The sequence below is a fragment of the Homalodisca vitripennis genome, chromosome 4 (assembly GCF_021130785.1).
Source record: "Homalodisca vitripennis isolate AUS2020 chromosome 4, UT_GWSS_2.1, whole genome shotgun sequence".
Taxonomy (NCBI): Eukaryota; Metazoa; Arthropoda; class Insecta; order Hemiptera; family Cicadellidae; genus Homalodisca; species Homalodisca vitripennis.
Window position 1 is genome coordinate 118,408,673 of NC_060210.1, and position 26,742 is coordinate 118,435,414.

A 26,742-nucleotide genomic window follows, 5' to 3' on the forward strand; every position below is an offset into this window, starting at 1 on the left:
ATTTCGTTTTAAAAAATGCCCATAAAAGCATTTCATGGTTTTTTATTCTTTAAATCAATTACTTAAACAAATAAAAAAATGGCTTTACAGTTTTCAAAAAATTAAAATATTCAGTATTTTGGCGCTAGGGCAAAACATATATGTAATTACTTGGCGTGCAAAGGGTTAAAGAAAAAATACTCATATTATGTTCGTATGAAATAGTTGTATCAAATTTACAATCTGGTATAATAATTTTTTCCATATGTTAACCGTTAATATTTTCAACAAACATAGAAAAATTAATTGTTTCCAGTTTTTACAATATTATTAAAACACATACAAAATCATTAAATGAAACATTTTAGTGTTGATCTATGCTGTTATAAATAATAGACATATTAAAAATATACTATCATAAAATTTAAAAGATTTAAACATTCAAAAGTGAATAGTAAATTAAATAACTCATTTAGAGTTTATTGTTGACAGAATCACACACTTTTTACTTTACTTGTTGAATAAAAACGTATTGTGCAATTTATAATATTTTTTAACGTTCAAAGTAAGCAAGTAACATTGCAGATGTCCTCATATTTGTTGCACCTAACACAACTGTCAGTTCACGTACCTGGACAATGTTCCGCAGCAAGGTGGTCAGTGACTGTATGGCCGAGGGCTGGATGTGTTCTGCGTGCAGGCCACAGCAGATGGTGACTGTCCTGAGTAGGTTGACCACCACCTGTCTCAGCCGGTCAGCTGGTGGTGCCTCCTCACTACTCAGGGTGGCTGTACACAACAAATTTAGTAGCGCTGGATATAACATAACCTTCGAGTACCAGTTGCTTAGTGCCGTGGCATATCGAGAAGCACCATAGCGAAATACGCCTGGTTTTGTTTTGAACGTTTTTAATTAGAAGCTTACTGAAGCCAATATTTCGTTCCTTCAGATAAACTTATGATTTTTATCTTGTTTTGTAACTGTCCTGTAACAATATGTTACCAGAACATATAGTAATTAATTAGTAACCTAAATATACATCACATCTTTAGAAGATTTGATTTTAATTTATTTATTTCAAATTTGTTTTCAATTTTGAGTTTGAAACCTAAGCATGTATTAAAAAAAGAATATAAAACTAAGAATATATTTAACCCTTTGCACTCCGACGTCCGAAATATCGGACATCGTTGTTTTGGCCAAAACCTCGGACGTCCGACATTTCGGACGTTTGCTGTTTAGGCCAAAACCTCGGACGTCCGAAATGTCGGACGTTTGGTAAATCCTTTATACTGGCTTTATAAATTATCCAAATGCGGTGCATTTGCGATATAAGCAAGCTGGATAGTTGTTGGTTGTAAAAACGTAGTAAACCTTTATACTATATAGCGGTGATTTTGCAGTTTTACATTGTGTTGTAGAGGTTTGTCAACTTCACCTTTTTTCGTCAGCTGATTTGATCCCAACTTCAACAGCTGATCTCTTCATTGTTATGTTTAGTCTGATCAATTATTTCAGTCAATAAGGTTATGTTGACGATCTGAGTGATATTTTTGTCAGTAACATATCAGATTCGGAATCATCTGACGATGCCAAAAGTGAAAGTGAGGGAAGTATTACGGTACTTTGGGATTATACCGACCACACCCAGATATGAATCGTTATTTGACATTTTGCTTCTACTGATTACTAGATTAGCGTCGAACAATATTTAGTCAATATAAAACAGGAATTGTCTTATCGCAAACCCCTCCCCATCCTCAGACAGAGGTCAAAGTCGAGCGGTCTAGTAGATAACGTGATTGCAGAGTCTCGCCGCCCGTTCAGCTGGTACGTCGCTTTGTTGTACTTCCGTGTTTTACCCCTACATTTCTCCAAACACAAAAATTCTACAAAAACAAACATTACCAAACAAAAACTAAACTCTTTATTGAAAAAACACACAAAACTTGTTTTTATTCTTGATCACACTCCGCCACCCAAAATGCGAGTGCCTCCGGCTATCAGCGCGCTGATGTCAACGAAAGAAAAATATCCTTCGCGATAGTACCTATAAGAAAATATCAAATTCTAGAGGGGCTGATCAGAAATATAAATTGAATTGCAATGGAAAGGCAATTATGTACCGTGCAAAAAACTTAAATAATCATGTGATGCCGCGCGGCCTGCCGTAATCGGGATTCTCGAGAAAGATAAGATAACAGCGACAAAAATACAGATCACAATATGCTGAAAATGCTTGTTGATTGATGGAATGTTAGTTGTTACTCAACTACATCGTTTTATAACGTTCTAAGTTCATTGAAAAAGGTTTAAGCGTTGGGGGCATATAACGGAATCTGACCCCATTGATAATCGTTGTAAGTTTGTAATTTTGTAATTAAAGAGTTGTTTTTTCGTTTTATCATGTTTGTTTCTATAAATTTATATTTTTGTGTTCTTCATACTGGTGCGGTCGGTATAATCCCAAAGTACCTGTATTACGGGCATAAAAAGGTATAAAAAAGTAAATATTCAATCATTTGACAAATAACTCACTATTTGGGGAAATTGTCGGAAATTACAAAACTGCCTACAACATTTTTGTTTATAGAGGTAAGTTTATGAAATTTTATGTGCATGTTTACAATTATGTAAGGAACCTAGAAATAATAATAGTTTATATAATGTCAATGCAATTTTTTTCAGTTATAACAGCTAAATGTTAATTTTTGTAAAAATTTTTACAAAAACATTTTTTTTACAAGTGAAAAAAGGTATTAAAAATAAGGTAATTACAAATATATATTTTTTTATAACATAGAATATTATGACAAATAAAACAAAACCAAAATTATAACTCTATCTGCAAGAATAAAAAAGTTACAACTTTTTAACAAAACCTTTACAAAATTGATAAAAAGGGCTCCGAGGTTTTCGCCAGTACTTGTTGAATAGAAGCCCGAGTTTTTGGTAGTGACCAAAAATTTTACTCTCGAGTGCAAAGGGTTAAATATATGCAGTTAATCTCTGTACGAATTGAAAAACATACAGGTCATATAATAAAGTAATGTTTTTATTTTTTAGTATTTTTTAAATTTATGATAGTGATTTTTAAAATTCACTAACATATAAATATTCTACCACTAAATAGAATAAAAAATACCAAAAAATTTTAACTCTATAATGAAAGGACACGTAAATAACAGTCAAACAAAATTTCACTTGTAAAGCTTTCATTTTTATCCAATAGTGACACCTTCTTTTGTGACTATTACAAATAAAAATAGTTTTTTACTTTTTCCTTCAAGACAGGTGTATTAGCATGGGAACTCATAACTCAGTTGGTATTTAATAAACTGATAAATAATAATCTAATAATGGCTATAACCAAAGCTTACTAAGTATAGTTGACATTTAAATATTTAAAAAATTGTTCAATCAAATGAAGTTCTATTTTAACTATAATAGTAGATTATTAAAGCAAGACAATTATTTTACTAATAAATAACAAATATTTACTGATTATTCTAAAAAAATAGGATTTTTACCATTTCTGGGGAGGAAGTCAAATGTCCTAGTAATAGGACGTTGGGAAGGAGACTGAAAGGGTTAAAACGGATAACAGAACTACAGATATCTTTCAAGATTAAATGTTAGAAAAAAACTGAAACACAACATTTTGAGTGTTGGTATATGTTAGGTCTGAAATTCTTGTACACTTGGGTTTTGTGCTACAACTTATATGAAGACGTACAATCAGATGTCCCTTTCCTATTCTTCCAGATTCCATTAAATTTGAGGATCAATGATCAAATGATAGTGAGTGTAATTTTCTTTTAGTGCACCTTAATCTTAATCTCCACTCACCAAGCTTGTTGTCAACAACTGATTCTGGGTCTTCAGTGTCATCAGCGGAGGGAGGCTCTGCCAGCTTCAGGTCAAATTTGCCCTCCTTGCCCATACGGTAGGAATTGGTGGCACCATTGTCCCATTGCACCCTGATCCATCCGTCCTCTCCTAGTTCTCCAATTACCCTACCCTCACCAGGGGGTGGACCGTCCTGCAAGTTAATCATTGTATCTTTTACACATGAACATATACATTTATCAAAATTAATAATTTTTGGATGGTAATTGAACTAACATGTGTACCAATGTAAGTGGTGTAAACAAATTTATTATATATAGACATTTTTTAATTTTATTTTGTTAATTGCTACACCCAAAATGTAAGAGAAAATCAAAACTTCTAATCATCCAGTTAGCCTTACAAGGCCTATTAGAAGAATATGCAACCTCCCTCTTCTCCCAATTATTACACAACCAACCGTCTCATATTGGTTATGTGACTCTTCCGAGACTACTACCCGAAATTTGCTCCGGTCTGTCCAGTTGGTGAGTCATAGCTTTTTATTTTGTTACATGTGCTTGTGTCACATGTCACTTATAACTGAACATCCTGAGCAGAGTTAGCGTGAGGTTTTGCCAGAAATTTGGCTATTCTGCTTTATAGATACCATATAATCCCTATGATACATAAAGCTTTTCATGACAAGTCAGATAAAAGAATGGTTTAAGCAATTAAAAGATGTCTGCATTTGATTAGAGAACGACCTGCGTCTGAATCAGCAGACTGTAAATCAGAGAATGACTTCAGCAGGTCTGTAACAACCAGAAATCTTGCAAACAATGAATGTTAATGTGTTGTGTGTTAATCAATGAAAAACATCCATTGACTGTACAGGAGCTGCTAGTAGATCTTGGCATCTAAAAGTCTACAGTTTGTGAAATTATACACAAAAATTTCAAAATTTAACCTTGTTTTTGAATTTTGATACGGAAATCCTGCTAGATCACGAATCACTCTTCTCCACTCAAATGCGGCCATCTTGAATATCCTGAACCACTATGGTCAAGTTTCTGCAAACTCATTGCCAAAGTGTTCAGTCATACTGAAATACGACACAAGCACATACAATTATATACAAGCAGAGTACTGTGACTCACTGACTGGGTAGACTGCAATGAATTCCTGACAATGGTTTCGGAAGGTCTACTTTCCATCTCCATAGCCAATCCGGATGGTCGGTCATGTAATAATCGGTCAAACATCTTATTTACAAACAAGTGTATCGTAACTCTGCAATCTTCTATATATATTCTCTACTCTGACCTGATCTCCCCACTTCCAGTCGATGCCCCGTACCACTCTGGTGCCTATCTTAAGCAACCTGGACATCTCCGGGCCAGTGAGAGATGTCAGGTCCGGCCGGTAGCTGCCACTCTGCTCCTCCAGTATCACATACACCTCCTTCTTCTCCAGTGTTGGCTGCATGGCTCTGTCCACCTCTGGGAGATAACACAAATAAAACTTTTCATCAATGATACTGAAAAGAAGGGAATTCCCACACTGATGTTGGTGGATGTTTAGATTTAGCATATAGTGGGTTCCTGCATGATCTTTGGGAAATACAAGACTTACTCGTATTTATAAAGTAAGGGCCGTTGGTCACAGGAAAAAATAAATTATTAAGAATCAAATTTTATTGTCACATTGAGTTAGCTAGAAACCTACTTCTTTTTTCTATATAATCACCGTTTACTTGTAAAAAATTTTCATACCGCTGCACCACCTTTTTAACCCCTTTGTATAGAAGGGGTTCAAATGGCTGTTCACCCACTTTATTTATCTGATGAAAAATTATTATGCTGTCAAACCGAATCACCGAACTTTTTTACAATCGGCATGTTTTGCTGTTAAACATTTTTATCTGACACTGTACGCAGTATAGTAAAAAATACCAAATCATAAGGCATCATTTAATGTGCATGACAGACATGCCAGTAATTGGTACGTGCACAACTTTCAATTATCTACAGTAATTCAGACCTCACTTTCAGAATAACTCTCGTACACTCCAGATAAATTTCTATTATAAAACATCAAGATTCACTGGATTAATGGAAAAAAATATGCATATACATAGTAGAAAATTCAGTACACACCAGATTCCTTGAGGATATAGTGCATGAGTGGAAACAGTCCAGAGTTGATGATGAGACTGAGCTCATTGCCATGATGAGCCTGAGTTAACATCCCAGTAAGCACTATCACAAACCTGCATCAGACAAGAGATCACCAACTTGAGACATTAAGACACTCAGATTTGTATTTTTAAATCAATTTGAATGAGGAGTAAGTGTAACTATTTAGTTGTTAAAATCAACAGGTTCCTTGACTAGTACCACTAATAGTAGGCTAGTAACCTATGACAATAGAGTGCACTTAAAACATGTACAAAATCCAAACATTGGGAGATGATGATCTTGGATATGGTAAGCAACTGAAAATTAATTAGTATGAAATTCCTTCTTCTCATTTAAAGGAAATCTGGATATCTTCTCAAGGTTTCAGAACATCCAAGATCATTTTTTGTCTGAAAACGCGATTTCTACTTAGCTGAACTGCAGGATCACACTGAGTCTTTTTATTAGTCGAGTTATAATAGTCTTAAGATAATACTCATTAGTTAACCTTTGTTTACGATTTATTTCTAATGATGGAAGGTTTTAATAGGACACACTAGCTATAAAAAATCTGCAACAAATTTTTTCAACTACTATCAAAAACAATAATCTGTTTGTGGATTTTTTAGATACATCCAAATAAAACAGAATTAAACGTATGATATTCATGAGTCTAGAAACAAAATGTAACAAAATTAACACATCTGTTAGCATTGATTCACAAAGGAACAATGCACATAGCCAACATTAGTCTCTCTGTATTATAAAATCTGTATTAAACATATGGATATTTATCTGTCACAATTTTTCTCAGATGTCCTGAGATCAAACATTGCAGCTTAACATGTTTTTGTACAATGACAATGTATTCTGGAAGTAACAGAATTAACTCTGAGAAAATCTACCTAGTCCAGGCCAGTTTGCGCAGACAGTTAAAAGACGTACGAGGGCCATGCCACTTAGCCCAGTGTTCCGACTGCAACACCAGACCTTTGAGACTCTGGAGGGTCCACTGTAGTAGTTCAGCCTGTGCCAGCAGGACCTCCACCTAGCACATACACTATGTATCAAAGAAATGGATATTGAAAATCATCCTAGGGTCACCTTTTTAATTTAGACCATTGACTTAATTTTATAGAATCAAGCAATTTTTGTTATTTATTGAATGCTTTCAAGCCTTCAGTTTTCATTTCTTGCTTTGTACAAAGCATATTAGGAAAGTAAGTACAGTGCTGCGGTTTGGTGTTCAACACGAGAGCATGTCTTATTGTCCACTGGCTCTCAACTAACACAATTTGGTTTGATTGTTGTGAACATTTATAATGTTTAAGACAATTAATTACTGATCCCGCTGACTGTAAGACTCGTTCTGTAATACCATTTTTGAAAGCAATTAAAGTGAAACCAGCTAAAATTTATCGTCACATTAAAAACATTTACTGTAAAGACGGGATAAGTGGTGGAATGGTGAGAAAGTGGGTTCGATTATTCAATGACTAATGTCCACGATGAGGAGCGGTCGCCTTCTGTTGTCAACGATGATCTGGTAAGGAAAATTGATGAAAATATCTGTGAAGACAGTTCACAATGATGACACTTTCAAATGAATTTCCCAAATTTCAAGAACTGTTTTGCATGAGATTGTACATACCACCAAGGTTAGCACAAGCTGTGTTCCTGATGAGTTCCAAAAATGGTCACAAAACAAGTGACTCATGATGGTGAGTTAGGCATCCCTTGTCTGGAAGCATCATCCCTGTTTTGGTGTTTGAAAGCTTACAAGATTTGTTTAAGTCATAATTTCTGGTCATTACATGATGTCTCATTCTAAGTAGGTTCAAAGGCAAATTATTTGTACTTGGAATGCACTTGTAATGGTGGAGACCAGATAATTACCAGCATAAGTGGCAGGCTAGAGCACTTTGGATTGTTTGAATTTCACTTTGGATCTCAGTGAGTCCCTGTCCCAACTGTATTTTGGTGTATTGAATTCCATGTCAGGATTAAGTTCCATTTGTCCTAATTAACCACCCACCAATAATATCCTAAAAAAATACGCAAAGAACCAGGAAGATAACATTTCAATGAACAGTACTCAGGCAGTTTCGATGTGTTGGAGGCTAACATGACTCCACTAAACTAATTGTGGTCGCTAATTAAATTCTTACAAACATTTATGACCATGACTAAACGACCATAGAGAGCTGTTCTTACCTTCTGGTAGGTTGTGACTAATTGGATGTCAGTGAGGCAATGGGAAACCTTGCCACGAGCTTGGAGGGGGTGATGTGGGGTGGCAGGGCCCAGCCAGCCATTCAGCAAGTAATACTTGACTGAGGGGATCAGCTGATCTCGCTTCACCAGTTGCAGCATCATTTGCAGCCCACTCTTCCGCAGGTTGGCTCTCTCCACCTGGATTTACCAAGGAAACAGATAAACTTCCACACTGACTACATTTTCTTCACTAGCTATTTATTTTATCTATTGGTGAACTAGACGTAAGATAGCTAATAATTACCACTCCTCTCTAAACTATTAAATGTTCAGTAAAATATATTACTCCAGCAAGTAAAAAATGTTAATCTCTTGAATTTGCTCACTAAAAATTTCATGTGAGAAAACTATTTCTATAGAGAACTAAATTGAGGCAATTTGGTGGAAGAAATCAATAATACATGAATTAAAAAGGATTACCAAATTATATTTCAGATAATCATACAAAACGCATGATTTTGGTAATCTCTCTGAACTTCTCCTTTACACTTACTTCGTTTGGACTATATAAGCCTACTGACAATTTAGCTTTAAAATATAAAAGAAGACATTATAAAACAAAGGACTTTCATAAGGACACAATGAATAGTTTATTGAAGATCATTAAGGAGAAGCAACAAAAAATCACAGCTATCCTGAACTATAGAGCCAGTTATAGCATAGTATTAGTTAATTACCATATGGTACAGGTACATTGCTTATTCAGTATTAGTATTTGTAAAATTACAATGATACTAACCTTTTTTAGACCACATAACTCTTGTTTGTAGGGAATATTGCCAAAATTCTAAAAGTGTTGAAGCTTAACATTTTGGAATTTGGACCCATCATCTTTTAAACAATATTCATAGGCTTTCATAGAAGCCCCAAAAGGAACTGAATTCTATATAAATAAGCATTGATAACTAAAATTGGTACGATAACAAAATAAAAATTGACAGATAGACATGAACAATTGCGGAGTTACCTGACAGTACATGGCCTTACGAAGCGCCTCCACATCTCCGCCAAGGGTCACAAAGTCTGCAATCGCTTGAGACAGAACCACCTCACTCTCACAGCGAACTGGCACCTCTCCACTGTTGTCTGGAGGCAAGAAGACATGACCGTGGTTGTTATAATATTATATCAGTAACACAATAACTCTCGACTTAATTTTATAAGCTTACAATTATTAATTTGTAAATTTCTGATAGACTGAGTACCTTTTTAACATTTTTTGTTATAAAGTCTCAAACAAGAAACATTGCTATTCAAACAAGAAGGTTATCTTAATCCATCAATCAATTCCTTTACACAAAATACTTATGTTTAAAACATGTAAACCAGTAAAATACATTTAGTTTTAAGAAACTGACTGAAGGTTGTGGTTATATGATCTTATTATATATTTTAAGCTTTACTGCTATGCATTAAGTTTATTCATATTGTAGAAAAATGTTAAATTCAACTATAAATAAAAAATAAGTTGATACCCAAAACTGTAGCTCAACTGACTAAAGAGAAAAACCTTCACCTAGAAGCGCAAAGCATCTACGAGGAAACATGACCCTCAAACTAAGTCATATAATTGATGGCTATGTTAAGAAAATAACAGAGCTTGAAAAAACTATTTCTGCACTGAAAAATAAAATAAAAAATCAAGACACTAAAACCAAGACTTTTCAAAATTCTGCAACTCAAACCACCCCCACTACTGAAGTAATTGACAGTCCCACTTTCCTGCTATTAGGAATGTCTGACATCAAAACAAAACTTGACCGGTTGGAGACAGCTATTAATAATACCCTACCCCTCAGGAGACAGTCCAAAACTTGCCAACAAAAAACTGATAGAATACAGCTCATCCCCGACCTCAGGAGACAGCCAAACCTGCAAGGAAAAACTGACTAATACTTTGACAGGATGCAGCAGCAAACTGCAAAGGCATAAAAAAAGTCATGGAATGCCAATCCCCCTGTACAAAGAACTAACCTAACTACCACAAAAAAAAGAACATACACCCCCAGGTAGTTAGAAGTAAGAAGGCAAATGTTTTAGTGTCTCCCTTAAAGTGGCAAAAGCTGCTGAAAAATCAAATGCCCAGGGCTCGAAAAACCAGCCAAGTTAAGTTCAAAAATGAGGTTAAGAAACTCTCCACCTCTAAATGCAAAGTTAAAGAGAAGTGAGGAAAAGTTATGAGGACTTCTTTCTAAAAAATATTGCTTTCTTCAAGAAGCATATGAGGACAACACTACGGTTATGCTGGGATTACAGATGCTCCATCACAGATAAACCAAATATCTCTGCACACAACTATTTTTGAACGACAGCTTGCCCGACAGTAATCGTGCTTCCTGCAAATCACACTGCTTCCACAGACAACAGTCCAACAACTTGCACAGAGAACACTTTTTTAGAGGAAGGAACACGACAAGAGAATATAATGGAATGAAACAAAAAACCCAGGATCAAATCTCAATAGCTCACCAAAATATAGATGGCCTAAAAAACAAAATAGAAAGACTGACACACTTCTCCACAAGTTTCAAATCCACACATAATAATTCTAACAGAACATGGGCTAAATAGTGATCACTTGAAAAAACACCAGGATACCTGAATACGAAATCATCGGAGGCTTCTCCAGAACTCACCACAGGAAGGGAGGAGTTGCTGTATTTGTTAGCTCTAAATTAAAAAATACAATCAGCATAGTAATCCATCTCTGACATATCATCTGAGCTATCGTGTGAAGCCATTTTTACTAAAGATAACATTTAGAAAATCCAACTTTTACTTAATGGGAATCTACAGATCACCACACAGCAGGCTAGAAAACTCACTGGATGCATTATCAGCTGAACTGGACAAAATACACTGTAATAAACAATCCAATAGTCATTATGGGTGATATTAATGTGGACAACTTGGCGAACAATAATGACAACCAAACTTTGACAGATGCCCTAGAAGGGATACAACATAAAAAGACTAGAACTGCCTCCCACACGAATTACACATCATAGCCAGACATCTATTGATTGTATCTGTACAAATCTGAATGAGGACCATCTAGCACATGAAGTAATCAGCTCAGGACTATCTGACCACCACACATTGCAAATCTGCTACATCAAGACAGACTTACAAAATGACAATACAGCAAAATCCAAAAAAAGACTAATCAATCACAATACAATAGAGGAAATGAGGAAAATCCGAGCCTCCCAAGACTGGTCACAAGTTACTCAAAAAACAGGCACAGAAACAGCTTTTTCAGCCTTTAACCCTCCATCAGGCGCTTAAAATTAAAAACACCATCAGGCGCTCACGGAGGTTTCCTCCAGGTTAGCGAAAAATTGGATATCATAGTCGTTTAAACGTTTTTCATTTTGTTTAAATATTCATACTGATTTAATTACAATGTAATATGTTCATTTTTATAAATTAAATAAAAATTACTCCTCTTATGTTATGAATTTTCCAAATAAGAAAATTCAAAATTAAAAAAAATTTTATTGTATAATAATAACATGATTTATTTTAAGGAATAATGCAATTAATTGTAAAAATGTTTAACCTACTGTAATAATATATGGAAATTAAACTTAGTTTTTAACTTCTTACAAAAAACAACTTACTTCTAATCTTGAGATATACAATTGTAATGTCAATTATTACTCTAAAATCAAAATTTATTCTTTACTAAACATTTTTTTTTAAACACAACACAAAGTTTCAAAACATTTTTCCTTCTGGTTCTTATAACGACGATGTTCACACTCCATAAACAGTACTGAAATGTTCCCTAGGACGCTGGTACTGTACTGAAAAGTCTCTCGTCTTCACTCTCCATTTCACAAAATTCAAATAAAATATATTGTAAAACTAAAAAGAAACCATCACAGGTCACACATTTAGGCGCACACACGGATTATTACTCCATAAAAACTAAACACTATATGGCGCTCACGGAGATTTCGTTCAAGCACTACAAACACAACATCGGGCGCTCACGGAGGAATCGTCCAGTCTCGCACGGAAGTAGGACCTCATACTGACAGATTTTTGACAAAGATAAGCGGGAGGCTATTGTTTCGCTTCCTCGAAAGATGCTTGTGAAGTACACTGCGGGAAACGACTGCCAACATCAGAAAAGTAGTACTATTTTTAATAATAAAAAAATACACGGAGGAAAACTCCGTTTAGCGCCCGATGTAGGGTTAACAGCGTTATGAAATACGCGATGGACATATCTTGCCCACATAAAACTTTTTAAATTAAAAACCAATCACGCAAAAAGAGTTTGGGATACTGAAAGTGAGACACTACGAAAAATCATATTTAGAAGCCTTGAACATAGAAATACTTACTGGAGATGTAAATGATAAAAGGGAAACAGCAACTAGGAAGAAGATGTATGATCTTAAGCTAAAAGAACTTAAGAAGAAGCAAAATGCGGAATTCATAGAGCAGGCTGACAATAAATCAAAAGCTGTCTGGAGGGTAATCAACTCTGAAAGAAAACAAAACACCACAACCATAATTCCAGCAAGCTTCATTGTTGAAGGTGAATTACAAAATTTCTCCCAATAGCATTGCCAGTGCTTTAAATCAATTTTTTTCCAGAATAGCAGAGAAGACACTTGACAAAAATAGAACACCGAATCAAAATCCTACACCAGCAAATGTTATTCAGGCTCACTTTGTTACTAACTTGCAGCACCACAACGCTACTGAAGAAGAAATAGGAACAATTATTGACTCAATGAAAGCTAAAACATCTGCTGGAGAGGACGACATTTCTTCAAAGCTAATTAAACATTGTAAAAGTGAACTTTTAACCCCACTGACAACTCTTATAAACAAATCTCTGGACGAAGGAATTTTCCCTAACAGGTCTAAAAAGTGGCTAAAGTCTATCCCAAGTACAAAAGTGGCCAAATAAATGACGCTGTTAACTATCGACCAATATCTCTGATATCAAATTTTTCTAAGATCCTAGAGCGAGTAATATTGAACAGACTTATAGCACATCTGCAGCAACACAACCTCCTGACCTCTAGACAACATGGATTTATCAAGAACAGATCAACAACAACTGCAGTAGTAGTACAACTAATTGAATACATTATTGATAAACTAGACCAGGGATGTGTTGCAACAAGTATCATGCTCGATTTCAGCAAGGCAATCGACTGCCTGGACCACAACCTGTTAATTGGAAAGCTCAAGGCACTTGGGATAATTGGAAAAGAAGCCAGCTGGTTCACAAGTTTATCTCAGCGATAGGAAACAATTGGTTGAGCTCAGCTACAAGGATAACAACACCCTTCTCACAGTAAAAATCTGAAACCCTCCCAATGAAAAGAGGAGTGCCACAAGGATCTGTCCTTGTGGCCCTGTACTTTACATACTTCTCACCAATGATTTTCCAAGTTACCTTACAGAGTTTTTGTGAGACAGTGATGTTTGCTGATGACACAGCACTACTTGTTGCCACCAAAAATTGACAAAGAGCTTGAAAAAAACTCCTATGCGGCATACAACATGGCAAAACAGTACTGCCTTCAAAATGATCTGGTCCTGAATGAAAGTAAAACCTATCAACTGATATACACATCACTTCCCAATGACTACCAAGGCCTTCCAGAACTAACAACACTAAACTCGAATAAATATCTAGGCATGGTCCTTGACAACAATCTCTCATGGACACCTCATGTGACCCAACTTTGTAAAAAACTGAACATGGGTCTCTATGCTATGTGAAGGCTAAAGCAGGTCAGTGATAACAGAACAGCCATCATAGCCTACTACTCTTTATTTGAAACCCACCTAAGATATGGTTTAGTGGCCTGGGGTGGACAAGCGCTTCAAACCTCCAAAGAGTATTGGTAATTCAGAAAAGAGCCATAAGAACACTGAAAGGACTAAGACCGCAAGAGAAATGTAGAGAAGCCTTCAAGGAGCTCAGGATCTTGACAGTTTACTGCACTCTATATTCTTGAAACAGCAATGCATGCAGTAAAAATAGGCCGAGCCAGAATTAGGAGACCACCACACATACAACACAAGCATAGGCACAACTTCGCACTCAACACTCATCATCTCTGTCTATTCGAGAAGAAACCATCTTATCGAGGAGCTGCCTTCTACAACTGTCTGCCAGAAGAAATGAAGAGAATCCCTGAAGAGAAGACTCATGGACTGGCTGCTGGAACGAACAATACACACAGTCCAGGAGTTTTTTGGATTGGAGAACTCAGCAATGAAGATGAATAATGACAAATTCTGTAACTCTTACTGTACATACTTTTTACCTAATTCGAACTTAACAATTGTAATTCAAATGACACAATCGCTGTACTCAATGTATATGTGAATAAAAGATTTGATTTGATTTGTAGAGCTTACAATTTAGTTCCTAGCTAATATATATATTTGGCTAAGATGGATCTCAAAGTACAGATGATTACCTGAACTGGTTTGAGCCCTAGAAGGTCCTTCCTTGCTGATATCAGTATCCTTCATCTTCTTCGCTTTTATTTCCTGATTCTGTACAGAAATTCAAACGAATTCATTAAGTAAAAACACAGATATCTTATTTCTGGAATTGTATTTATCTCTACGTAAAAAAATCAAATAATAAAACCAAACATTACTTAATTCATATACAGGCACACTGCGTTAATCCAAAAATTTTTTTGGTTGTAACATTGCAATTATTAAAATGATCGGAATACTAAGAAAACATCACAAACACAATAAAATGCATTTTAACAAGCTCGGTGACTCTAGAAGACTTTTAGTTTGTGACATGATCTAAAAATACTATCTGATTGGGGCAAAAGAACAATTAGAGTAGTGCGGCATTAGATTACTGTGGGTTTAGGTTAATGCAGCCCACCCATGAAATAAAGATAAGTTTATTCAGCCTAAGCTTTAGGAACAAATGAAAATTTACATTTTACTCTCAGTATGTTTTAGTTTTAATTCAAAGAATTAAAAAAAAACTAAATAACTAGCTAAATATACACATAATGTAGCTATGGGGAGGGTAGGATTAATTCAATACAAATTTTGAGTTCAGCTCCATTACACCTTCTGCTTTTGCAAATCTGAAATCTGAATTATGCACCTGACGGAGACAATGAGAACACATCTTCATCTAGTTACATTTTTGTGTAGTCTAGGTGTCTCTTGAAACAATGCAAAGAGTTCGTTTTGAACTTCTTCATCACCACTTTTTGGATCCTTCAGACAGACGTGGGCTCGAGATTCCAGGAGTCAAATCGGTGACAGTGTCAGGTTTCAGGCACTGCACTAAGCGGAATGTGAAATGAAGCTGAACTCAACATTCATATAGCTAAACTATTTCAAACAATCCTATTTAGTTTGATAGTGACTCGCAAAATAAATAGCAAACTTGAAAATTTGACAAGTCACCTGTAAGTTGGCAGTCTTGGAACCTCGCCGTTGCCTGATGACAGTCTTGATGATGCGTTGCCAACGAGACTCTGTAGACAGCAGCTGCAAATGCTTCAGAGCATTGCACTCATGGCTGGTGGCTGGCCTTACCTCGTACAGCAAGTACCTGAACACATAGTTCTCTTTAAGCTGACACATTCTGCCGTTTGAATGACAACTTTACAATAACACTAATAGCATTCTTGGTAATCTGAGATAGTTAACAGAAAATTACTAATCACTAGACAACAAGATCCAAACATTGCCAGCACTATATGAAACAACAGTATCGATTTTAAGACATATTGTGAACTTACTTAATACAATTGCCCATTACTTTACATCAAAACCAAATGATTTATATAGATCTACATGAATTCTACTTCTGCAATTAATTAGGTCCTTTTCAAACACCAACTCTTACAATCTAGTTCATGTACTTTCGTATATATATATATATATATATATATATATATATATATATATATATATATATATACAGTATATATATATATATATATATATATATATATATATATATATATATATATATCTCAGTGAACAGTTTCAAAACTGTATTTCTTAAATGAAACTTAGTCTTAAAAGAAAAGTTAACTAATGGTTGTTTTTATTGTCTATTACTGATGCAGAGGCAGTGCTGTCGACAATCTATGGATGGCTAGTATGACCTGTGTACCACCACCCTCCCTCCATCACTCCATTATCCCTCATATCACTACAGCAGAATTATTTTAACCTGCTGTGGTTTTTTCATTTTTGCTTATAACCAATTTATTGTAAAGCAGTTTTCAATGATATTTAACACTTTAATATTTTTTTTTAATTTTCACAGCTTTTTACCTCTTTCATTATATTTTTTATGTTATTAATTTTTAATATCCCGTCCATTAAAGAAAACTATCAACTTAAATATGCGCTCCAGCATAGTCCAAGCAGGTTTACTTTCCCAGGACAATGCTTTACTTTGTAATGCTTACTTTTTAACCCTTTGGCTGCTAAGAATTTTTTGACATGTTATCCCAAAAGTGCTCAGGTTTTTATCGCATTTTATCCCAAAAGTGCTAAGCCTAAAATGGTGAATTTGTAGAGTTTTACTAAAAAAATCATAAGTTCCTCAAATTTTAACCTATTTCATTGATTTATGTTTTGTTTTGTAGTATAATATATGTAAGAAAATAAAAAAATAATACATTTTGAAAAATGCAAAACTATGTAAACAAATAAATAAATATTATTTATTTTTTTATATTTTTATTTTTTTCAACTTTGACACAGAAAAACATAATTAAATTTAACTTTTATTTTTTTTAAATACATTTTTACCTAAAACCACATGTTGTTTTGAGTACATACTGAAATTTTCATGCAAAAATATAGATTTTTACTTATGTAATGAAAAAAAAAAACACAAAAAACTTACCCTCGTCTAGATTAGTGTCAAGAAACTGGAAAACTGTGAGTCTAATCAAATTTAGATTGATTTTGATCACCCATAATTCACTAAATCTATAAAACACCAACCATAAAATAAAACTTGATTGTAAACAACGTCACATAACCTTACAAACACGAAACAATAAACATCGGAACAACCATAACAATAACAGCTGTCAAACCAGCAAATACAAGTGTTGTTATTATTTTTAAGGAAAAGTAAACTTATTCAACTGTCATTTACTGCAATCCACGTGTAAATAACGTAATATTTAGCGCTGAAAAAAAAATTCGCAACAACGAAATATCGTTCCATAGCATTTTTCAGAAGAAAGGCCAACTACGATATATCATTTCATAAGCATTTTTCGGCACGATTACAAAAAACGACATATCATTGTATAGCAGCCAAAGGGTTAAGTTACTTTCCTGTAATTCTGTAATCTTAAAATGGTTTCCAAGCATACAATTCTTTCTTAAGATTATAATAATGTACGTGTTGTGCATTTATTTTGGAAATAAAATTTCATTAATTTTATTAACATCTAGTGTATCTATTATTAGTCTTTTACAGTAACAGACTAGTTAAAAAACTTAATGCAGATTTATAGGTGCTAGTTTCTATTCTTGTTTATTTACAGCCTTAACAGCATTTCTATAGCTTTGTCAAAATATAAAGAAAGTTAGCAGATCCCACATAAATTAGTGTATTACAATGAGACAAGACCATATACGAGGGGTATTAGAAAAATAAGGTTCCCATGATTTTTTTTTAAAATAGACAGCTCTATATTTCTACTTAGTGTTATACATCACTTTAAAACTTAAAAGTTAAGCTATTTTTCCACATAATCACCGTTTCTGTCCAAACACTTTTGTAGACGATGCTCCAACTTTTCTATCCCCATGTTGTAGAATTCTGCCGCCAATCCTTTGAGGAATCAAGTAACCTCTTCCTTGACTTCATCATCGGTACTGAAGCGTTGGCCACTCAAGTGTTCCTTTAATTTTGGGAATAAGTGATACTCACTTGGGGCTAGGTCTGGGCTGTAGGGGGGATGGGGCACAATAAGTCCAGCCAAAATTTGTCTGCAGTTCTTGAGTTTGACGTGAGACATGAGGTCGAGCGTTGTCATGGAGAAGCCTCACACCACTGGACAATCTTCCTCTCCGGCGGTTCTGGATCGCGCGTCTCAGCTTTCTTAATGTGTCACAATATCTGTCAGAGTTTACTGTTGTTCCATGAGGCAAAAACTCTTCAAGCAATATTGTCTCAACTTTTTCAACAACTCCATCTGAAACTGAAGGCCGTCCACTTCGGTTTTCATCGTGAATTTCCATGCGGCCTTCACTGAATTCTCTACACCATTTCCGAACGTGTTGAAAAGATATGCAGTTTTCCCAATAAACTTCAATTAACTGACGATGAATTTCAATAGGTGAAATCTGTTTTGCATTTAAAAAACGTATCACAGCACGAATTTCGCATCTGGCGGTAACAACGATAGGGAGCTCCATCTTCGAAGGCAGCTAGGCCGGCACTGTTGGACGTAGCGAGGCGCGAGTGGTATGGATAGAGAGAGGGACAGGTGATGAGTAAGACAGTGTTGCCAGATTTCTCCCAACATATCACATTCTGTCTCGGCGGCATAGGGAATCTTATTTTTCTAATACCCCTCGTAGAACAGAGTACAATATGAAGAGAGTTTACACCATGATAACATGTAAGTATAACTAATGAATACTAGAGACAGACCTGCACTTGTCGAGAATGGGTGCGCAGACTTCTTTATAGGAACGGTTTTGTTCTTGCCTCATCTTGATCAGCTTCCACTTAGTCTGATGGATCACCTTCGCAACGTTGGTAAAGTACTTGGCATGATTCCCCACCGACCCTGCAAATAATCCACAAGAGTTCCATTGAGTCCAGTTCTCTTTTTTAAATTAAATGAAAAGGTTTCTTACAATGACAAATCTGTCCAGCCATCAAAGATTCCTCACCTTTTTCAATTATGCTGATGGCGTGATGGCCCAAGGCCAAATGTTTGACCAATACTGACAGGAGCAGTCTGGCCACCTCCTCCACCGGATGGTCTGGAGCGAAGGAGATGTGCCTCATGAAGTGGTAGACATTCTGTTGCTTGAAGTGTTGGTCTAACAGGGTCAGCAAGGTGTGCACCCAGTGTTCCTACCACAATTAACACAAACACTTAAATAGTAATACAATTAATCTGCTTATCCAAATGGTTTCATAAATGAAACTGATACAACGATCAAATCCAATAATTTCAAGTAATTTTTGGCGTCACTTCTAAAATATGATTCATAACTAGTTACAAACCACTATTTTATTGGTGTTTAAGCTAAGTATTGTGTTTTGGTTGCTTTTTAGTTTAATGATTTCTAGTATAATGTCCAACAACTGGCCTTGCTGTATTGTTATTTTTATTAAGTTTATAACAATATTTTATATACTTATTCAATGGAATATATGATCATGAACTAGCTACACTTGGTAATTTGTAATTTATCTGGTTAAGTTTGGGTAACCATTAAGTCTTAATTTTTGTTTTATAGCTCGAGTTTTAATTAACTAATTTATATTTATCACTACTTTGTTGATTAGTTTAAATTTTGTCTTCCAGTTCATTATGTTTCTTGTTCAATTTTAGTTTTTGTATTTTTCCTTGCCAAATTACTTAACCATTTAGGATCGGCATTAAACTGATTTGATTATCCACAACGGTGGCCTCACTGTTTTGCCGTTCAGCTCGTCAGACCACTAAGTGCGGCCCACTATTATATTGCACAGTTATAAAATCAATCCTTATCCAGTTGTAGCTGGAGAGTGCTGTAATCTCTCTGTCAAATAAGGAACTAAATTAATATTTCCCTGCTTGCAGCACATATCACAGTAAATATTCTTCAGAATGGTTTTTTATCTGAGTGTCAGTGTCACTGGAGCTGCTATAGTGTATCCTATCTATTTATTAAAATACTAGTGCATTTGATGAAAACAGAGCTCAAAATATGGAAACGAGTTTATATTGTGTTGATACTGTAGACCTAATTAAGACGGATTGTATTTTTATTCCGTAAATAGAGATCAATCTATAAGTTAAATAACATATTACTTGGTTCGTATTAAAGTAAATAAAGAATAACCAATCGATAAATTTTAATCTTGAAGGTTATAAACTTTGCAAATTATTTGGCGAGTTTCATTTAATTTCAGTCATTTAAAGAGCTGAAAGTCAAATACTGCCATTTAAATCTGAATAAAAGTGACGTCTGAGACTGTCTGATCATCTGAGACTAAATCCGAACTGTGTGAGAAATAAGTTTTGGCCATATTTGAGGCCTTCCGATCGCAAAGGGCTAATGATTTTCTATGATTACTCTCTATTTATCTATGGTAGTTAATTATGTAAGTATAGTTTCCATACCTGTCGCAATGTTCCATCTTCTTCTATTGTAAGTTTATTTTGTTGCTAATGATTAATAAAGATATATTGTATCTTTATGATACAATAATGATAAATACAAATACAATAATGATAAATATGATAAATACAATGCCTTTGTATTTATAGTTTCTCTGGATTTTCTTGGATTATGAACTACTGTAACGTTATTGGGTTCCTAAAAGGTATTGTAGATGGAAATTCATTAATATAATATGTAAATTGTTATACTGTTACAAATAATCATTTCTTACATTTACGTTTTGGCATGTATGAATCTTTAATTCTTTTGGATATTTTTGTAATAACTGTGCAACTTAAAGCAATGATTTATGATAACAATTTATTTTTATGTCTTATTCAATAATATTTCTGTCCATTATTTAAGTAAGCATTCTTTACTATAAGTTCAATTTTTTAACCAAACCAGTTGTATGCTTTCCAACTTGCAAATCAGCAAACTTGAGCCTGCCCATATACGAGATAAATGGTTAAGATTAAAACAATAGGTTGTTTAGGCAAATATTAATTGATAAAGAGCTTTGCATGGACTGTAGTTTTGACAAAATGAGTAGATAAACAATATGCAGCCTTACCTGCCGTTTTAAATACATAAAAGAAAACTTGATGCGCACATTAAAAAAAACAACACTGGCCATCATAAATTACATTCTCTGTCCAGAAGGAGAGAAAATTAACATTGAATATATATAGTACTACAGCATTACCACCTAAACAAGGTATTATAGATACAATGTTTTCAAGCTATAGCCACATTTGCCTGAATACTCACAGATAGCCTGACGTGGTCGGTGGGACTGGTGTCAATCTGAGGGGCCTGAGGTGTGGAAGGGTCTGTAGGGGTGCTGCCAGTGCTGCGGGCCTCACTCTTCTCCTCGTAGGGGCTGGGGGGTGTAGTGACGTGCAGCCCTCCCTGCAACAGTTCCGCTGCCAGCCACCCACTCACCTCCTGCTCCACCAGCTGTAGTGGGGTGCTCTGAGCCAGCCAGTGGGCATGTAGACCCAGCAAATACCCCAGCACCCGCTCTGCATCCAATAATGGTGACCCTACTACCCCAGGGTCCACACTCTGCAATAAATTTTGCTACTACAAATTCTGAAGAATTATGTGGGAGTGTTGGTATTTCAAAAGATTCTGGATTGTTCAGAATACAATATAATGACTGACTATTTATTTAGGATAAAACATAAATCTTGACTTACTAATCAATTCAAAGGACCTTACAGATACTACACATTTCAAAAGACTATGGGACTAATTGGGGATGTTTTTCACCAAGGACAAGATGGGGAATCCCCTCATTGCACTAAGTCCTAAAAAGATCTATGAGCTGCTTCTGGAGTGACAGAATTTTCAGGCTGGGTCAGGTGGGGGGTACATGCCGCCTTTTGTTGAGGCCCGATGAGGAAGGATAACAGACTCTATCTCAGCCATTTACCTCGGGAGAAGGGGGACTTATTCCAGCCTCTTCTAGTCAAAACGGGCAGAGCAAACCATACTAACTCATATTTAGCCTTTAAAACCTTTAACATTAAGGGAGCCCACTCACTCCAACAGTCACACTCCACAGTCAATTTGACCTAAACTGATGTTTCATACCTTAGAAATGATTTAGAGCGCCCTGGGCATGTGTTGTTTACTGGAAAAAGACATTTATGGAAAGAGACAAAAGACGGGCCACATTCATAAAAATTTTAAAAAGGTAAACATTAACACCATTGATATACTGTGGAAAGATAGGCGATTCAGGATGCATACTTCATATAGATCAATTGATGAGAAAATCCACAAATAGTTTGTTAAATTATATCTGCTCATCTAGTGAAAATAACAAAATATACCATGCAGGATCTAAGCATTGATGGCATGCCTCCCTAGATCTGGCTCCATGAGTCACATGGAGTAAGTCTACACCTTTTCCCACAGGTACAAGAGGTGCTTGTGGGAAGTCATTTTTAATCAGACACTGAGTTGAACCAATCACTTTCTGGTGTACTAAACATACACTGAGAGAATGGCTTAGTGATTGTTTTGAAAAGTGGGTAGACAGATCAAATTGTTGTATAACAATCAGAATGAAAGTATTTTGAAAGTTTACAACAAAATTTTAATACAGAATGTTCATAGTTTTTGGGTTATTACCTTAGTCCTGTTAGTTTTTGATAAAACCTCATATGTTATATACAAAAATGTAAAAAAATATTTATATTTTTAGTTATGTACATACTACTACTAAAACACTTATCAACCAGGATTATAATTTAAAGGTCTGGGTAACTATGTTTAGAAATAATAGAAACTCTACACACAATTAATTTACATTTTTTAATTATTATAACCAATTTTGAAAATTTTCTATTAAACAGAATTAGTACCTGTAATACTTCTTCCTCAGGATCAAGATAATTTCCAACACAGTAGGTGGCTAAGATATCATGAGGAGCTTGGGCAAGATCTTCTTGAGCCAGGCAAATGCCTTCCTTGCCTCCACATCTAAGCAAACAATACATCATGTCTTACTCAATTTTCAGTGCGCTTTCAAACTGAAGTAAGTTGGTCATACAGCATGTAACAGAGCTTACAATAAGAAACAAATTTGATGAATGATCAGCAAGATTTCAAAATTAAAACTTCTTAGATCTTGAATAACTATATAGTACATTAAAATTTGCTATACTAGATTCGCATTAATCAATTCTTATAACAAATACTCAAAACATATCAACATACAACTAGATAAAACGTCATTAAACTCATATCACAACATTAAAACTTACTTAGGAACTTAATGAATTAATATCAGTGTTTGTTAACTGAATAAAAAGACCTTGATCTCAACTATCAGAGATTTAAATTTGTTTACAGACAATATAAGCCTTTTCTGGTAAGATATTAAACAATTTAATTTTTTTTAATGTGGCTGCTTTTTGTTTGTTTTTTTTTTGTAATCTTATTATTGTGTTATTACCTATACCATATTTTGTTCCTGATTCCATAATTTTGAATTGCTTGTGTAAAATTAGAGTTAACTATGTTTTCCTTCATGTGTAAAAAGTAAAATATAATGGAAAAAGATGTTATAATTTGCATTTTTCAGATAACTTCATTTGTACAAATTTATTGTTATATATATATACATACACACACACACACATGTGCATGCACATGCACTTACACATTGAATTTCAAAAGATTTTTATTCATTTTCAAATACCCACATTCAACATAAACTTTAAAAATTATAAGAATATTCTCCCCCCCATAGATGAAATATGTTTGCCACATGAATATTTTTTTGCCTTGCTGCAAATTTGTGAAAGAGTTGTTGTGTATAATAAATTACCAGAAAAAGCATAATATGCTGTAATTAACATATGCGCTATGCTTTAGTCTACAAATTAAATAACTAAAAAGTTTTAATGCTATTGGAATTGGATACTGTATTGGCCTCGAGAAGATATTTTCTCTTAATATTTGCTACTGGGAATCTAACTGATTAAAGGATTTCTCCATTATATTTCTGAACTTAGTTTGTTGTAAAAAAATGTTGTATATAACCAACCTGAGGTCTTGTATGTCGTACACCTTACTGTTTATCAGAATCCACAGTCCCCCGTCCCGGTTGTGGTTCTCAATGTCAGCTTTGCGGATCAGCGTCATCTCCTCGGGGCTCTTGTAGTTGGTGGTGTTTACTAGAAAGTTACACAGGATATTATAAATCTTTTAAAAGGATTTCTCTATGTCATATGGTCTCAAAAAATGAATTAATTGCTATAATATGTATTATTTGGTAATAAGGCATCACAGAATAAAATATGTTTAAAATAAAACTGTTCTAAAATACAGTAATTTTAAATGTTGTAGTGTCAACTATATAGATAAATGTATAGATGGTGGATTCCAGACAACTTTCCAATTATTATTATTGTTGTCATTTTCTAATGTGAAGAATGGTAATGGTGAACTATTATTTAAAGCAAGTGTTTTCCAGCCAAACCTATGAATTGCAGTCTATTGTCTTCAAATATTATCTCTCAAGGGTCATGTGTTTTCAAATAACCAATTAAATTTGCCTAAACTATGTGCTCTCCCAGGAAAGAGCCCAGGGTCCCACTCACTATTGACTCCAGGCCAAGAGAGATCCTCATCATCTTCCTTGTCCAGCCCTGGAGTGAGCCTGTTGAATGCCTCCAAAGCCTCCAGCAGGGGCTGGAACAGCTGGAGCCAGTCCACATTGTGCAGCAGAAGTGGTACCTCTTGCTGGAGCATCACCAAGGACACTAGCAGCTCTGGTAGCAGCATTTCTGCAGACGATAACAACTCTTTACTGAATGTCTGAAGGATAAGTGGTAGTAAGAACACTCTTACTTTGATGAGCAGTTTTGAAATGGGGACAATTTAATTATACTGCTTGAACAGAAAGCTCTAAATCCTTGGAATTCCATTTAGGAATAATGTTGACTCTGCTCATGTTCAAATTGATTACTTTCAAACAAGAATACACTCTAAAGAGAAGGATACTTTAGATGTTATGTTGGTTGCCAGGTACTGTTAAAACTCATGGAACTACATAAAGAGTCATATGTATGATGATGTATTTAAAAGCAAAGTAAAAGTACTGTTTGTGCAAGTGATATTTCCAATTTGTTTTAAGTCCTACGGCTTTATCCATTTGGAATGTTGTACACGAGTCTGGGTTAAATGGTTTGTAAACTGCAAAAGTGGCCAGGTATTAACTCAACCCATTATTGAGATTGGACACAGAGGCACATAAACTGTCATGCAGTTTGTCCACTATAGCACATGTGTTACTTGAGTGAATTAGAAAGCATATTTTCATTTGATTGAGTATCGTTCTGTTGCTACCTAGAAATTAAAAATTCAATACATAAATTTTGAGCAGTCTTTGTAGACAGAAAAAGTACGGAAAACCTATATCCTGATATTTTACTAAATATAACAATCTACTAACCAACAGCATCTTGCTTCAAGATGGCCGCAACAACGTAGAAGTGTCTGGTGCTGTGAGCCGCTAATCCAGCAGCGAGGTTAATAACCTTAGTGAGTGGTTTAGTCAGCAGTACGATGTATTTATGAAGTAGGGACTGGGCTCCGTGGCTATTCTCATCTGCAAAAACAAGAACAGTTGTAAACGACAACAGAGTCTATTTTGACTATGCCCTTAACTAACAAAAAATATATCAATAGCATTTTTGTTACCATGTTTTTCATTTTCATACAGTGGTATATTTCAACACTTTTTAAATTTACGATATTAGTGATGTTAAAATTAGGATAGTAATGAAATAAATACTAATTTCCAATATTACAGATTTTGAAAAACAATATTTCTCAAGCACGATTGTTCACTGTAGATTGTAAAATTCTGTAATTTTATTACATTGTATGATATACATAATATAGATTGAATATCAATATAACTTTTGAGTAGTAATTTGTTTTATAGGATACTATTGATAAAGGCAAATTTATGACTGATGTCAAAACTTTGAAAGTGCATGGTATTACAATAACCTAAAAAAAACAATTCCACCGTAGATAAGACGTAACTTAAACAAGCCTGTAAACGCTAACATAATAACTTGTGTATCCTTTGATTTCTGTACAATTAACTATTATTAAAAGTCACCCTCCATAATGAACAATCAGCCTCAGAACAAATGTAAAATCCAAAGGCCAACTTCTTCAAAATGGAGCAAATAATCTGTATTATTATTAATACACTAGAAACACTGAATTTAAAAGCATTTTAATGTGAAGAAATTACATACCCTCGTAAGGTTTGGTCTGTTTGTTATGAGGGAAGATCTGTGAGACAAGCAATCGCTGGAAGCGCAGCAGTAAATTAAGACTTGGGGAGCGCTGCTGACCTGGCTTGTGTCTCAGTGTCTGCAGAGACATCTCACTCTGAGCGAAACAGTTCCTGTCACAAAACAGGCTTTATCAGCTGAGTCAATGTTGAGTAAAGTGTCTTGGATGATGGATGATTATAAATACTGTTTGATTTCAAAACTCTGTTGTATCTACAGAATGTTGAAAAAAAATATAACAATATTACCAACTATG

At 34.8% G+C, this 26,742-nt stretch overlaps 1 protein-coding gene across 2 annotated transcripts in view; it reads right to left on the bottom strand.

The window, feature by feature from the left end:
- The window catches only part of LOC124360004 (E3 ubiquitin-protein ligase HERC2), a 154,667-nt gene that overhangs the window by 93,031 nt on the left and 34,894 nt on the right, over positions 1-26,742 (bottom strand). For both annotated transcript variants that reach the window (XM_046813229.1, XM_046813230.1), the window contains exons 21-37: positions 26,448-26,599; positions 25,628-25,783; positions 24,774-24,959; positions 24,218-24,347; positions 23,031-23,148; positions 21,427-21,723; positions 19,171-19,357; positions 18,926-19,064; positions 15,694-15,841; positions 14,724-14,802; positions 9,230-9,348; positions 8,203-8,400; positions 6,894-7,036; positions 5,968-6,080; positions 5,135-5,310; positions 3,830-4,022; positions 611-768 (exon numbers count right to left, since the gene is read on the bottom strand). In XM_046813229.1, the coding sequence (XP_046669185.1) occupies positions 611-768; positions 3,830-4,022; positions 5,135-5,310; positions 5,968-6,080; positions 6,894-7,036; positions 8,203-8,400; positions 9,230-9,348; positions 14,724-14,802; positions 15,694-15,841; positions 18,926-19,064; positions 19,171-19,357; positions 21,427-21,723; positions 23,031-23,148; positions 24,218-24,347; positions 24,774-24,959; positions 25,628-25,783; positions 26,448-26,599 (2,692 nt within the window). The remainder of the gene's footprint in view (positions 1-610; positions 769-3,829; positions 4,023-5,134; positions 5,311-5,967; positions 6,081-6,893; positions 7,037-8,202; positions 8,401-9,229; positions 9,349-14,723; positions 14,803-15,693; positions 15,842-18,925; positions 19,065-19,170; positions 19,358-21,426; positions 21,724-23,030; positions 23,149-24,217; positions 24,348-24,773; positions 24,960-25,627; positions 25,784-26,447; positions 26,600-26,742) is intronic.